Source organism: Hypomesus transpacificus, chromosome 10, assembly GCF_021917145.1.
Source record: "Hypomesus transpacificus isolate Combined female chromosome 10, fHypTra1, whole genome shotgun sequence".
Taxonomy (NCBI): domain Eukaryota; kingdom Metazoa; phylum Chordata; class Actinopteri; order Osmeriformes; family Osmeridae; genus Hypomesus; species Hypomesus transpacificus.
Window position 1 is genome coordinate 1,144,705 of NC_061069.1, and position 14,638 is coordinate 1,159,342.

Sequence of the window (14,638 nt, forward strand, 5' to 3'; positions counted from 1 at the left end):
TCTGATTAAATCTATATTGTTAAATACCACTTGTGAGACTTCAAGAAATAGGACACAGGAATGTAACTTTGTAAAGGCTGAGACAGATAGCTTTTTGAACAATGGCAGTCTTTGGACAGAGTCAATCATTAAGCAGGTCACTGCTTCAGCAATCAAGGTCCACAACTCACAAATTGACATTATGTAACCCAAGTTTCCCTGTTGACGGCAGCCAAACGAGTGATCTCAGAATGCCAGAGGTCATTGGTTATCAATGTATTATTGCACCACCACACAATAGAAGGTACAGTGTCTGTATAAAAACAGTCAGCAACACTATCTAGGGAAAATCTACAAATGTACAAATTCAATATGGAACTCAGGTTTAAGTATGTAGTCTCTCATCTCATAAACAAATATATTCCTTCTGTCTTGATTGCTTTCTGAAACTCTCAAAGTCCTATTTAAAGACCAAACAACATATTTATAGTCCATTAGTTCTGGATTATTAAACGAAATGAGAGGACTTTTATTCTTTGTCATCTTCTCTCAAAAGAAGGGAGTGGAACACTCTTAAAACCCCCCTTCTCCTTCCACCGCCCACCCATCCCCCTGCCTCACTCCCTCTGTGTGAGGGAGTGTGTGTCTAGAAGTGGCCAAAATCGAGGCAGACCTGAAGAAGGCGCAACTGTGAGAGAGAGAGAGAGAGAGAGAGCGCGAGAGAAGAGGGAGGGGGGAGGGGGGGAGGGGGGAGGGATCAGAGGAGGCAGACCCAGCGGCACAGTGGGAGGACTGTCCCTGCTAGGACTTGTGGCGGCTGCAGCGGCCGCCTCTTCCTCGACAGGAGGAAGTGTGTGGGTTGGGGGTTGAGCAGGGGCTGGAGCAGTCCAGGAACATCGGCAGCACTTCCATTTGAACACGAGACCGAGAGAGACAGAGACCAGAGGGGGCAGCTGAGACCAAGTGAGCTCTTTGACTTGCCTGTGATCAGCCTGCAAGCACATTCCAGCAGAGGAAAATGATTCTCTCAGCGTCCGCTAAGCCCGTGTGACGGGTCCGAGCGCTCTTCCCCCGGATCCTAAACTCGCTCACAAAAGGATCCCAAAGGCAGAGAAAGGAGAGTTAAAGTGCCCCGTTTTCAGCTTGTTAAGGTAAGGCTTTGTGTTGTGAACTCTGTTGTTGTCCTTCAGTTGCAGAGGGGAAGTTGTTCCGTGGGTCTGGTTGGGACTTCAAAGAGGGATCCCAGTTTGATGCAGTCTCCTGGAGTTAACAGTCGTAACTCTTTTAAGCCGGGGGATCAAGCACAGTGCATTTCAGCTGCATAAATGATTCAAACTGCAAAAAAGGGACATTGCTTGGTCCTTATTTACTTTGGCTCCATGCCCTGCAAAGGAGGAAAGGGGGGGGGGGTATGTGTGTGTGTGTGTGTGTCAGAAAGGGAAATACTTGCAGAGCCTAGTGTAGACATAAGGGGACCATTGAAACCCAATAAGCGGCAAGATTGTGATTTCTTTGAATGAAGCAGGGAGTTGTTCATGAAAATCCACCATCTCCCTATAGAGACGCTTCTCCCAGAGAGAATCTCAGCCCTGTGAATGTTCCACTTGTTGAATTGGCGTTTGCTATGGTTGAGCGACTCCATGCTGTTGTGGGCTTTGCTGTGCTGGAGACCTTTCTAATGGGAAACATATGGAGCCATTCCAGAGGAAGCGTCTAGTCCTCGCATAGGTTCGTCGATTTTAGGTTGACTAGAAAAAGGCTGCCAATGGAAGGAAGGTAAGAAAACGATAGAGAAACAGACACAGAGAGTCTCTCTTCGAGTCACAGCTGCTGTGTGGTATTCACGGCCCGAGGGCTGTAGTTCTCTGGCAGCCATTGTTGATGACATGTCCAAGTCCTTCTTACCTCACTCAGGCTACACCCTCCTTACCTGTCTCTGGCCATCCGTGTCTTTCCTTCACATCTGAAAGCACACTCAGCCAACCAAACACGCTTTTACGATCCTTTTTCCGTGTCCACTCATAACAGCAGTTGAATAGGAGGGCGAACGTGCATCGACCACACGGTGTGTTTTTGTGAAGTTACAGTCGTTTTCTTGAAATCGGCTTTCCTGATAACTCGGTGAAAATAAGATGTTTGCTTTCTCAAGCGCCACGGAAACAGAACAATAATCCCTTTCTTTGACCCCTCTCCGTCTCTGATAACCAGAAGGTTGTTACAAAGAACAAGTAAGTTGTAAGTTCCGGCTGAATGGGAAAACCTAGATAGTGTGGTCTAGACAGGTGGGTTGGCACAGAGATGGGTTTGACTGTACTGTGTGTACAGTGTGCAAAACACACTGCCCCCCCCCCCCCCACACACACACACACACCAGTGCCGTCTGACACCGAGCATGGGAGGGAGGGGTTGGGGGGGCATCACGCTTTGTCACAGCAACCCAGCCGTCAGCCACCCAGCCAACATGTGTAAGCCATTAAACAGTGAAGGGGGGAGAGAGAGAGAGAGAAACAGAGTGAATGAGAGTGAGGAAGAAAGAGAGAGCGAGAGCTTAATCCATTTTGGAACGCATTCCTCTACGACCTTGGGATAGAAGACGATAATTAGGGAGTTCTTTAGGGGCCTGGTGGGTGCCTGGATTCACCAGGCCTTGGGCTCTCCGTTTTTATGTTCCCTTCGAAATATCTAGTGAAAACGAGAGACAAATACACGTTTGTGTTCCAAAATGACTAAATAAACAAGCTATAAATACCTCTCTCCTCCCTCTCCCGTGGCTTCCTTCGACGGATTCCACGGTTTTGTTTATTTCAGTTTTTCAGCATTGAATGGGCGTCAAAGCCACAGCGTAAATGCACAGAGGCCTGGACAGGAAACAGACAGAACAAACTGGGGCCTCCCACCTCACTCTCTCTCTCTCTCTCTCTCTCACTCTCTCACTCCCTCTCTTTTGACAGGCTCAGGCTGTCGGATCACAGGAGATGATAGCCCGGCGCTTTCTATTCCTGTCAGGTAGAAAGGCAAGGCGCTGGCAGAGGGGATTTCAGGTTTATTAGATGGCACGTGACCCACATCTGAATGCTAAATATCTCTACGAGGCCGTAGTCTCTGTCGGACATTGCAAGGCATTCAGGGAAATTGAAGAATGGAAGTAGGGGAACTGTTGTTCTCTGTGTCTGTTCAATTGGAGATAGCGAATATTAACAAAGATCTCACGAGAAACACTCAAACCCGACCCCCTCATCCCCCCCCACCCGCATCCCCCCATAGAAACATCACATCCTCATTTGAGCTCTGGAACCAAAGAGAGTTCTGCAAATGGAAGTGAAAATGGTGCTGGCTTTGTTTTGAAAAACATTCCAACCCATCCATCTGGTCATAAGCAGCTTGACTTCCTGAAGGCTTTATGGCACTTTAGGTGTCGCTGAGGGTTGAAGACAAACAGTTCAGAGATCATTAATCTAGCCCAGCACAGGGACTTCCAGAGAAACGGTGTGCACCTCTCTGTGTGGCTGTTATTTTATTTCGCTCCAGTAGAAAGGAAAATGTGTCATGCTGTGCTGCATATGCCATGTTGTTGCCTTCAGATACGGCCTTGCTTTGGTTCAACTAATTATGTAGGCCTGAAAGTGTCACAACTGGGGTTTTGGCACTCCCTGAATAAGATAATACTGGAAATGTCTATTTTTGAGTGTCGCTTCCACCAATTGAGATCTTTGAGCTCTGCTTTATGCCATAGGAATATACTTCTCTGCTTTATCTGACCATGATGAATACTCAACAGGCGCTACAATGGCCACCTCCACCACGAGCTGTCAATCACTGTGGGGCACCAATTGGAACGCTTAAAAATTTGACATTTGACATGGCGTCGGTGCTGATTGCTTTCATATGTGTGCCGACCTGAACAAATATTGAAAGACATGGAACTTGCATTTAATAGAACCCTGTTCATGAATCAAAGATATTTTTGCCCGTCCCTGATTGACACATTGATCTCTGAGTCTGAAGCTTGTACTTTGCTCATTGCATTCCAACTCAGCTGGATCCATCGATTGATCTATTGGTCCTCTGACACCAATGAATAAGACACGTCTGGTATGGACTTTTTCATTTTAATTTCTGGCCAAGAGGACCAGGATATATGAATGATTTTGCACCAAATAAAGACATTAGTCTTATTACAATTTAGAAATGCGATGTCCAGCTGCAGCAGGCAGCCCACTGCCTCCCAGTCAGAGTCTGGGTCCTCATTGTGGGGTTCAGGCTGTCTTTAAGAGATGAAGTGGTCTCTCACCTTAAGCTTCTTCATATGTTATTCATTTTTACAAATGAAAGGAACGTTCTCTTTTCACCATAGGTTCTCCTATCCTTCATCTTCAAACTCTCATGAAGGGCAAAAACATCATAAATCACGTGCAAAACGTCTTGATCTCCATCACCACAGCGTGCTGTGCTATGGAAAATGTAGCCCGAATAAGCCTTGGACGTGTAGCAACCAGTTGAACGACGCATAAACAAAACTTAGTGTAATTGGCAACTCAGCTGTTGTGGTACAGTCCTGGGTTGCTATGACTTTATAACCCGTGACCGACCAGTATCCAGAGATTTTGAGCACTCACCGCAATGTGCTTGGGAATGAAAACAGGCATGATGTCATCGTTCACATGATTAGGCAGTGTCTCAGCGTCTGGGACCAGTGGTTCATTCTACGTGCTGGATGTGTTATTGGTTCCAGTTCTGCTCCTACCAACAATCGTCTACATGCTTTCATGACCTCACTGTCAGTGGAATGGAAGATTCAAGACAGAATCCACCAGGTAAGGGGAGTGGTCACCAGGACAAAACAAGGCTATGTCCCAACAATATTGAATAGCTTCCTATCCTCAGAACCTTTCCTGGTTATCAGCACAAAACAATTTGTCTTACACCGTGCAGCCTTTTTGGATTGGTCCATTGCTCTGAGGACCCACACAACCTGGAGGACCTTTCCTACCTGTGGGGAATGAAGCAGAGCTGGGGGATTGAGACACGCCCTAATCCCCCAGGATCCAGACCCACTGAGCCTGTCTCTGCTTGTCTTTCCTGGATCTGGCAACCCTGTCTCTCCAACACCTCTACCTACCCCTAGCTCTTCTCCCCTGGGTGGGCTCCGGCTTAGAGATCCTTGGCACTGCCTGTTGGATTGGCTTTGTGGACCAACGCCATGCCCCAAACCAGGAACAAAAGCACTCAGTGCAAATTAAAGACCAATTATCTAGAGTGCGTGCTGGGGCATGTAGTTCCAGTTTGCTTGAGTGATGAGAGGCAGACTGGAGCTAGAAAGGACCTGCTGCAGCATAGCATATGTCTTGATCATTTATCTGAATGAGGCTGTGGACTGTGAAAAGGGTTCATTGGATCAGTGTATCCATTCAGACAAAGAATGCTAGGGATGAGCCTATTCTCACATCCAATCAGTTCTCCAAGAAGTTCTGCACCGAAGCCAACCAAACCCAACCAAATCTGTAACCATAACGTTTCAAAGGTTTCATTAACATTCCCTGACACCTCAGGGTCATTCAGAGGTTAAGGGTTGGTTTTGTGCCATGCCTCTCCTTTTCTGGCACAGAGCTTTCACACTATCTAAAACCCCAACGAGACCAGTCTCCCCCACATAACACACAAGCCTCAAGTGTTGTTGGCCGACATGTTCATCAATTTCTCATTAGTCAACAGTTTTTCCCCTCCAGTTCTCAGGAGAAATAAACTCCACCATTAGTCGCACCATTCCCTTGTGACTGCCCCCCACACACACCACACACACTATGTCTCTCTCTCTCACACACACACACACACACATGCACACACACACACACACACTCAGAACAACACGTACACACACACTCTCGTGCACAGCCGATTACCCCCCAGTCTGTTTCCCCTGGTGATGACCCCTTCACACACACACACAGCCCCCTTTCATTCCGCACTGAAGGCTGGTTTAAGCCCAGTGCGGACGGCCCCTGCTTTATGGCCCCTCTCTGCAGCCCTTCAAAGTGTTTGACTTTAGCCTGCAGTCACTTCAGACTTAATTAACACATGCATTCTCCAGTCTGGACCGGCCAGGTTTTTTAACAGTTAATCACAACAAATAATCAGGTGACAGGGAGCTGGAAGCAACTGAGTCAAATTGCTAGTTTCACTGCCTTTGCTACAATATATGTGTCTGTGTATGTGTGTGTTGGACAGAGAGAGAGAGAGAGAGAGAGAGAGAGAGAGACATTTTTACTCCAGTGAAATGATTTAGTTTGATCCTGTATTGTTTTAACCATCAGGTCCAAATCGACTTGGTGCTGGTCAAAATAAGAGCTCGCAAATTCCAGTTACTGGAGGGGATTCTCTTGATGGGAAGCCAGCAGTCCTGATCCATTTTCCAGCAGAGCAGCAGAGCAGCAGGGCAGCAGAGCAGCAGAGCAGCAGAGCAGCAGAGCAGCAGGGCAGCAGGGCAGCAGGGCAGCAGAGTAGCAGAGCAGCAGAGCAGCAGAGCAGCAGGGCAGCAGAGTAGCAGGGCAGCAGGGCAGCAGAGCAGCAGAGCAGCAGGGCAGCAGGGCAGCAGGGCAGCAGAGTAGCAGAGCAGCAGAGCAGCAGAGCAGCAGGGCAGCAGAGCAGCAGGGCAGCAGCGCAGCAGAGCAGCAGAGTAGCAGGGCAGCAGAGCAGCAGGGCAGCAGAGCAGCAGGGCAGCAGAGCAGCAGAGCAGCAGAGCAGCAGAGCAGCAGAGTAGCAGAGTAGCAGAGCAGCAGAGCAGCAGAGCAGCAGAGCAGCAGAGCAGCAGGGCAGCAGAGCAGCAGAGCAGCAGAGCAGCAGAGCAGCAGAGTAGCAGGGCAGCAGGGCAGCAGAGCAGCAGAGCAGCAGAGTAGCAGAGCAGCAGAGCAGCAGAGCAGCAGGGCAGCAGGGCAGCAGAGCAGCAGAGTAGCAGAGCAGCAGCGCAGCAGCGCAGCAGAGCAGCAGAGTAGCAGAGCAGCGATGGATAGATAAGAGAAGTGTATTTGGATTGGTGCAATGTTGTGCGCGTGTGCGTGCATGTGTGTGCGTTGGTGTGTGAAAGTCTCTTGTGTGTGTGTATGTAGTGGTTGAAAGTGTGTGTATCAGGAAAATCTCAGCTACACAGGAAGTTCATTGCCATGAGGTCACAGCAAGACGCCATCTTTCAGGGATTTACAGCACACTGCAGACAACTGGCTTCAACCGGATTTCTTTTGCAATTGTATTTGTTTTGTTTCCTCTGTCTATTCTGACAGTCTGACAGTCTGTGTGGATTATGCCCCCCAATGTGGACAGTGTTGTCTCGACATTTCCTCTTTAAGTGAATCGAGTAGTTGTGTCAATTTCACATCAAGTCTTCCTCACAGTACTTTGTTTGATAACATACAGTAGCCTTGAACAGAAAATGACATGACAATACTATGTAACCTCCATATGGACAGTTGGATGATAGACTGTGGAAACAGAACGGGTTTCTTTAACATACCCCTTGTTGGGATTGGGGTCATGCTCCAATAGGCGACAGTGTACGGGGTTGGGGAAGGGGGTTGTTAGACACAATGACTGATTCCAGGGACTTTGTCCATCAAATATTGACAGGAGTGACATGACTAGCATACTGTGAGTGCAGCGAAAAATCAACCGTCTCCTGAAGCATTTCAACAGTTTGTGTGTGTGTGTGTTCAAACAGCACGACCCAGCCTGAAGAATGGAGGAGGGATACGAACTGGACCTGACCTACGTGACGGAGCGCATCATCGCCGTGTCCTTCCCCCGGGCTTGCTCTGAGGAGATCTACTTACACAACCTGAAGGATGTCACTCGGATGCTGAAGTCCAAACACTCCGATAACTACCTGGTCAGTATTAATCCTACATGATGCAACATCGTCAACATAAATGTAATCCGTTATTCAATGTTAAAAATACTTTTTTGCTTTCTTCCTCTAGATTATCAACCTGTCCGAAAAGAGACATGATCTCTCAAAAATGAACCCCAAGGTATTTGATTCTCAAGAATAACTGTGCTATTCCATAAAAACAAATGTAAGACTTCCAGAGCAGAGAAGGCTGTGGTCACACAGCAATTTGTTGCCTTGACTGAGACAAGTTGTGATGTTTTCTGAGGTCTTTCACAACTTTATCAGTGGATAGTCTGGAATTGGTTGAGACACTGTGATATCTGGAGATGTCGAGATTTACTGAGAAGACAATATAGACATGGCTGTATGTACACGTCGTTACAAGTTTGTGTGGGTTTATTTAGTGTTGAGAGGGTAACATACATGTCAGTGCCCACTTCACTTTAGGAAAAAAGATGTCACACATATCACACTGTTTATCATAGAGTCTAAACGTGTGTGCTTGGGGGGGGGGTGTGTTTGCAGACACTGGACACGGGCTGGCCTGACCTACATGCCCCTCCGCTGGACAAGATCTGCACCATTTGCAAGGCCATGGAGAGCTGGCTGAATGCTGACCCCTTACATGTGGTGGTCATCCACTGCAGGGTGAGACAGTGTTGGAAATATTTTAGCAAGTTGTTATACAGGCTGAAAAGAATACTGCTGTGCAAGACATCTTTGCGCTCAGAAAGACAAATCACTGCATCCAAATGTGGTCGAGCAGAAGCGGAACACCCAAGGAATGTTCCTCTTTGTCTGAACCTCAAGCCTTGCTTAAATATGCTGGTTGTTTGATCTTTGCGGTGCACGTATGAGGAGCAGGTGTCAAAAACGGTTACAGACAAAGCATGACACTTTCCAGACTTACGCTTTAGACTGACTATCTGACATTCAAAGGTGATAGTAGACTTCCGCCTCCACATGGGGGAGACGAAAGTTTTGTCTGCATCCTGTACGTTTGTTCAGAAAATGTACAAAAGGACTACCTTTTACTGTGACGTTTCAGACAACTCTGAACCGAGTCAGACTTGTTCCCTTGCTGGCAAGAAATAAAACGATTGAACTTTCCTTCAACCCGACGACTCTGTGCACTCCTTGATGAAGAGATTTACCTAACAGACAGCCACTCTCTCCTGTGATCCTGGATCACAGAGCGCACATCGAAAATGCGTCTAGGAATGGTAGCATTAGCTGATATTGAGGTCATGCTCCATGTTTCTGTCCCAGTCAGATTGCTCTGGACTGGGCATCAATCCAGGTTCATGGCTCACTGGCCTTCTTGTTCTCTTTGTGTTCCAGGGGGGAAAAGGCCGGATCGGTGTTGTCATCTCATCTTTTGTCCATTTCACTGATATCTCAGCCAGGTACGTTTTGGGCCAGTCGATGCATATCTATGTTGTGGGTTGTTGGTGGTGTCAGAGCTCGCCAGCATCGGTGCTGCAGACATAACACCAGATGCTACTCTTCTGTCTCAACCACTGCTGTGTCACTTAGTCCTTTAATTCCAACGGCCCAATGAGTCAGAAAGTGAGTCAAAGGATAGCCATCACATGTGGATTTCAAAAGAAGAACCACACATTTGTCCGTCATGAATCACTAGAACTGAATTACGGGAACTCGTATGCAAGGGCCCCGACCGCCAATAAACGGTGACGGTCACTTTTCTCTGTAGATACTGATCTTAACAGGATATATTTATCCTAATCGGAGATGAAAGACCCCAGATGTTTGGACACTGCTCTAATCTCCACAGTTGAGACCAGCGGCAAATATTTGGGAGACATTTGGAGAGAAAGTGGTCGAGGCTAGGTGCTGTGCATTTAGACCTGGCCTTAATGAGCTTATGGAGATCCGTACGGCACACAGACTCTGTGATGGGAGCACACATCAGTCAAGGCAGAATAAACGGCCTTCCCCCCTCCTGCTGTTCCTCCCCTACTGTGGGAGACCAAACACACGGGAGCAGAGGCCCGGCCAGCCAGCCAGGGAGAAATGGAGGGAGAGGCCACAGGAGAAATGGGACTGAGGGAAGCCAGATGGAGGACAGAGACATGGAAAGCAAAAGTGAGACGATCGGAAAGGGAGGAAGAGAGAGAGGGAAAGTGTGTGTGCGTGTGCATGTGAGAGCGAGAGATAAAGAGAGAGAGAGAGAGAGAGAGAGAGAGAGAAAGAGGGAGAGAGAGAGAGAGAGAGAGAGAGAGAGAGGAAGACAGAGAGGGAGAGATCTCCTGTGTCTGTTGGTTTTGGTCCTGTTGGAATAGCAGTGGCATGAACACCCTCTGGCCTCTCTTTCTCCTCCTCTGCCCCTCTGTGTTTGGATAGGGATGGTATTGTCTTCCTCTCTGCTGGAATCCCTTGTCTCTCTAGTTACTTTCCCCCTCGTGCGCTCTGTGTGTGTGTGTGTGTGTGTGTGTGTGTGTGTGTCTGCGAGCTGTTGTATGGGTCAACTTCTATCCTTTCAATGCCCAGATGTGCATTTACATTTTACAAGTCCTTTAGCAGATGCTTGAATCCAGTTGGTGTTTTGAGGTTCAGCGTGTGTTTTGAGGCTCAGCGTGTGTTTTGAGACCAAGCGTGTTTTTCCCCACAGTGCGGACCAGGCCCTGGATCGCTTCGCCATGAGGAAATACTACGACGACAAGGTGTCAGCGTTGATGACCCCCTCGCAGAAAAGGTCAGCCAATCGACCAGGACACAGCCAGCTTCACTCTGTGTTCACGCACCCATCGAAAAAGGAGGGATTCCTTCCTCGCCTCCCTCCACGCTGCCAGTCCCCCCACCCCATCCCAACCCCATTTTACCCCCCACTCGACCCCACCACCCTGGCCTAACTCCCAGACCCTGCTCCCAGGGCCCACCTGAACCAATACTGCAGCCATTGCGTGCCTCTGTGTTGTTTGCCAATTTCCATAGAAAAGGGAGCCAGTGATAGTCTTGCCATTGTTGTTAATAACAGCAGAATGGGATCCCATGGTGAAACCTTATCCTCCTGCGTCACACTGAATCACCGTGACTCACTCTGTTGCCCCCCTCCCCACACACACACACCGACACACACAAACACATTCAAAGAACACAGACCGGCTGACTTGCAACACGTGGGCACCTGGTAAAGGCTGTTAGGCAAGGTGACCTTGTTTGAGAACCTGTGGAGCAATGCAACTCTATAAGGTGAAGGTAGTGCTCAACTGTGGATCGTTCATTTGTGTGATGAAAGTTCTCCTCCGTTTTCTCTGTTCTCAGGTACGTATGGATCCTCAACAGTCTTCTGAGTGGATCCATGAAGATCAACGCCTCCCCCTTGTTCCTGCATTGTATCGTTCTTCATGGGATTCCCAACTTTGACACTTCTGGAGGTACCTCAGACAGTCACGGATATCTTCCCTGTTTGAGTGCACTCATGCACTGATGAATCACTGGTGCAGCTCTAAGCAGCTGAAAGAAGAAGAGCTTAGAAAAAGCTCACAAAAAATAGTAGCAATAAAGACCCCAAAGACCAATCTAGAATGCAATATATGGCTCAGCTTGCTGCATATAAAACACACACACAAAAAAAACTTTTCACTGAAAAGAACTGCTTTATGGTCTTACAGTAAACCCAAGGCAACCCACACCCATGTTTCCACATAAACCATAGATTTTTCACAAGTCTTACTGAGACAACAAAGACTATCCTTGAATAGAATCACAAGCTTTGGCTAGAACACAACAAATCCTAAAAGTACAGTAAAGAAGAGTACAGTATGTTTCACATACAAGCCCCACAGATAGTACTAGGTGACCAGGTGAACATAAGAGATTAGATTTGATAGCTTCCAAAAAAAAATGATGGTATTTGATACAACTATTGTGGAAGAACAGGGAATACATTTGATGATTGATGTCTTTCTGTCCTTTTTCCAGTTTGTCGGCCCTATTTAAAAGTTTACCAAGGGATGCAAGCGGTTTACTCCTCAGGGGTCTAGTAAGTCATTCTGAACAAGTTCAAAGCTAATAATAAGTATTTCTTTCGAATTGTTTATGTAATTACTTTGGTTCTTCTTTCCCTTGTGCCTTTTGGCTGCTGTTGTATATATGGTTTTTCTATGAATATCTGTAATTAATAATTGCCTGTTTACCCCTCTGATACACAGTCACATTGGTCCAGGACACAGAGACAGGATATGTATCAATCTGGAGCCTGCACAGCTGCTGAAAGGAGACATCATGGTAGTATTCACAATCCTAGAATTCAGACAGCTTGATGAAATGTTCCAGTTGTGTGACTGAATATGTTGGTCTGTCAGTCTTTAGGAAAATGAAGCAGAGTATAAAAGCACGGCGAACAGAATGACGGAACGTCCTCTTGTTTTCCCCTTAGGTGAAATGCTACCACAAGAGCGAGGTCACCTCAGAACGGGAGGTCATCTTCAGACTCCAGTTCCACACGGGAGCCATGCAGGGCTTCAACCTCGTGTTTGAGAAGGAGGACATGGAGAACGCTAGCAAAGGTAGAGACATTCCTGAACTGTAACACCAGGAATTTGACCAAACAGGCCTGTGTTTTGCATAGGCACGTTGCCATTAGCATTAGCGTCAATGCTGTATAATGCAGCATTCAAGGCTGGGGGACTTCCTTTAGGCTTGGAAACTACAGATGGCCTTATTGAAACACACGGCCTGTTTTCCATCAGGGGTAATACGTGGGGGTTAAGAGGGACTATCCTGGTCACAAGTGGCATCATTCATCCATTTCACGGACGGTTATGAGGTGCTACTCTTATGGCATGTCTGTGTGTTGATGTTCCAGATCCCAGATTTCCGGATTACGGGAAAGTGGAGCTGGTGTTCTCCGAGGGTCCAGAGAAGATCCCAGGTATTTTTTAAAACCCCCTTAGAGTTGTTCTTGGAGAGAGATGGAGAGACAGATACCGAGAAAGGGAGAGAGAGAGAGAGAGAGAGAGAGGAGTGAGTGTGAGAGTCCAAGGGAGTTTTAACAACAGACACATGGTGCTTTCACCATTCAGCCCTTCTCTTCCTCACCCCCCCCCCCCTCGCACACCTCTTCTCCCCCCTCACTCCCCCTACACCCCCCACATCCCCACTGAGACGAGGAAGTGGAATTCTGCGGAGGGGAAATATAGTGTGAAGTGCGTGCTGACAGAGAGGTAAAGAAGCACAGCATGTCCTGCCCCACAGGAGGGTGTGTGTGTATATGTGTGTGTGCGTGTGTGCGTGTGCGTGTGTGTGTGCGTGTGTGTGTGTGTGCTTCCTTCAATTCATAAAGTATAATCCCCCGTGACATGGTTCAATAAAGCAAAGGAGACAAATGTCACAACATCGTTTTCCAAAAACTGCACTTCTCAAACACAGTGTTTATTAGCATCGTTATCTGCATCGTTTAACAGTGTCACGCTGGATACTGAAGTGCAACTCTAATCGTTTGTTATTGGACCAGGTGCAGAGAGATGGCAGAACGGGTCCAACGTGAGTGTGGACTACAACATGTCCGACCCTCTGACCAGATGGGACTCCTACCACAACATCTGTGACGGAGAAGGTAACACATCCTGTCCGTGAAAAAACCGCATTCCCCACAGTTCCATCTCACAGGTCCTAAGTACAGCCTGGATAACTGCCTCCTGTAACTGGTAAAGATGCTATGGTTTTGCAATTGAGGAAGGAAGATCCCTTGAGTGCATTAGGTGCACTTTTTATGGCATCTTGTAAGCCTCTTGTGCACTCTCTCTCTCTGGCTTTCTCTCTTCCTCTCTCTCTCTGGCCAACTTGGCTCTGTGTCACTAAGGGAGAAGTGCAGCATGATGACATTAACATGCACACACACACACACACAGTTTCCTAGCTTACCAATGAGACTCATTACTCATAAGGAGTAACTAGATGAGTTGTATGGAAACATGAATGGCAAGGAAATAGCATTGACCTCGGTCTACCCAAACCGCCGAAGGATCGCTGTTTTCATTCCCATGGCGATGAGTGTGACCGCGGTGCGTTCTCCAATGGGAGAGAAGCTGTCTGTACCGCGGGGAACACAGGGTTACAAAGAGACCAGCTCCTTCCCAAGAGATGTCAGTTTTGTTGTTTTATCAAGTGAATGGGTGTGCTTCAACTTACCCTACCCCCCTCCCACACACACACACACATACACGCATACACACGAACACGTTGCCAGGGCGTCCCGCTCTTGCTGTGGTCGCTGCTTCTCCCAAATCTCTCCACTCGGCCGCGGAATTTACGACGACCTCCCGGAATAGACCGGAGCGGTGGCATCAAAACCTGCATCCGCCCAGTCCCATCACACAATGAACGTTTGAGAAACACAGCTCACAGAGCGCTTCGAGTGAAAAGGAGCGTTTGTTGTATTACTCATTGCAGATACAAATCTCTAATGGAAATTCTTTTTTTAGCGTCCATTATCTCCTTGAGTCCACAGCCTTTCTGTGGGGGTTATTTACTCTCGAGATTTCTCGTGTAAACACCACACCGAGTGGGGAAAGTCTGGAAGCTTGTATGGAATTCTGCAGCTACTTAAGAGTCCACAGGATGCATCGCACAAGCATGCCTCTGAAGAGCTGTCTGTCAGGGCCAGGTCTGAAGGAGGAAGTCTAGGAACAGCTTACCACTATGGTGCTACGTATGTGAAAAGACAACATCATTTAGCTCAATGGCTCTTTCTATCCCCCAATTCCCCTGGCAAAATGAATGGTGGCCCTCTAGTGTGAAGTGGTGTGTTTGCCT

The 14,638-nt window shown here is 47.7% G+C and overlaps 1 protein-coding gene across 1 annotated transcript; it reads left to right on the forward strand.

Annotated features, from left to right (window-relative positions):
- Positions 1-734: 734 nt before the first annotated feature.
- Positions 735-14,632, forward strand: LOC124473177 (tensin-3). Its single transcript, XM_047028488.1, has 12 exons — positions 735-1,130; positions 7,688-7,855; positions 7,947-7,997; positions 8,384-8,506; positions 9,200-9,264; positions 10,491-10,574; positions 11,144-11,256; positions 11,804-11,864; positions 12,034-12,109; positions 12,261-12,390; positions 12,690-12,755; positions 13,338-14,632. The coding sequence occupies exons 2-12, from the start codon at positions 7,706-7,708 to the stop codon at positions 13,457-13,459; spliced, it is 1,041 nt and encodes a 346-aa protein (XP_046884444.1). The 5' UTR covers positions 735-1,130; positions 7,688-7,705; the 3' UTR covers positions 13,460-14,632.
- Positions 14,633-14,638: the final 6 nt, after the last annotated feature.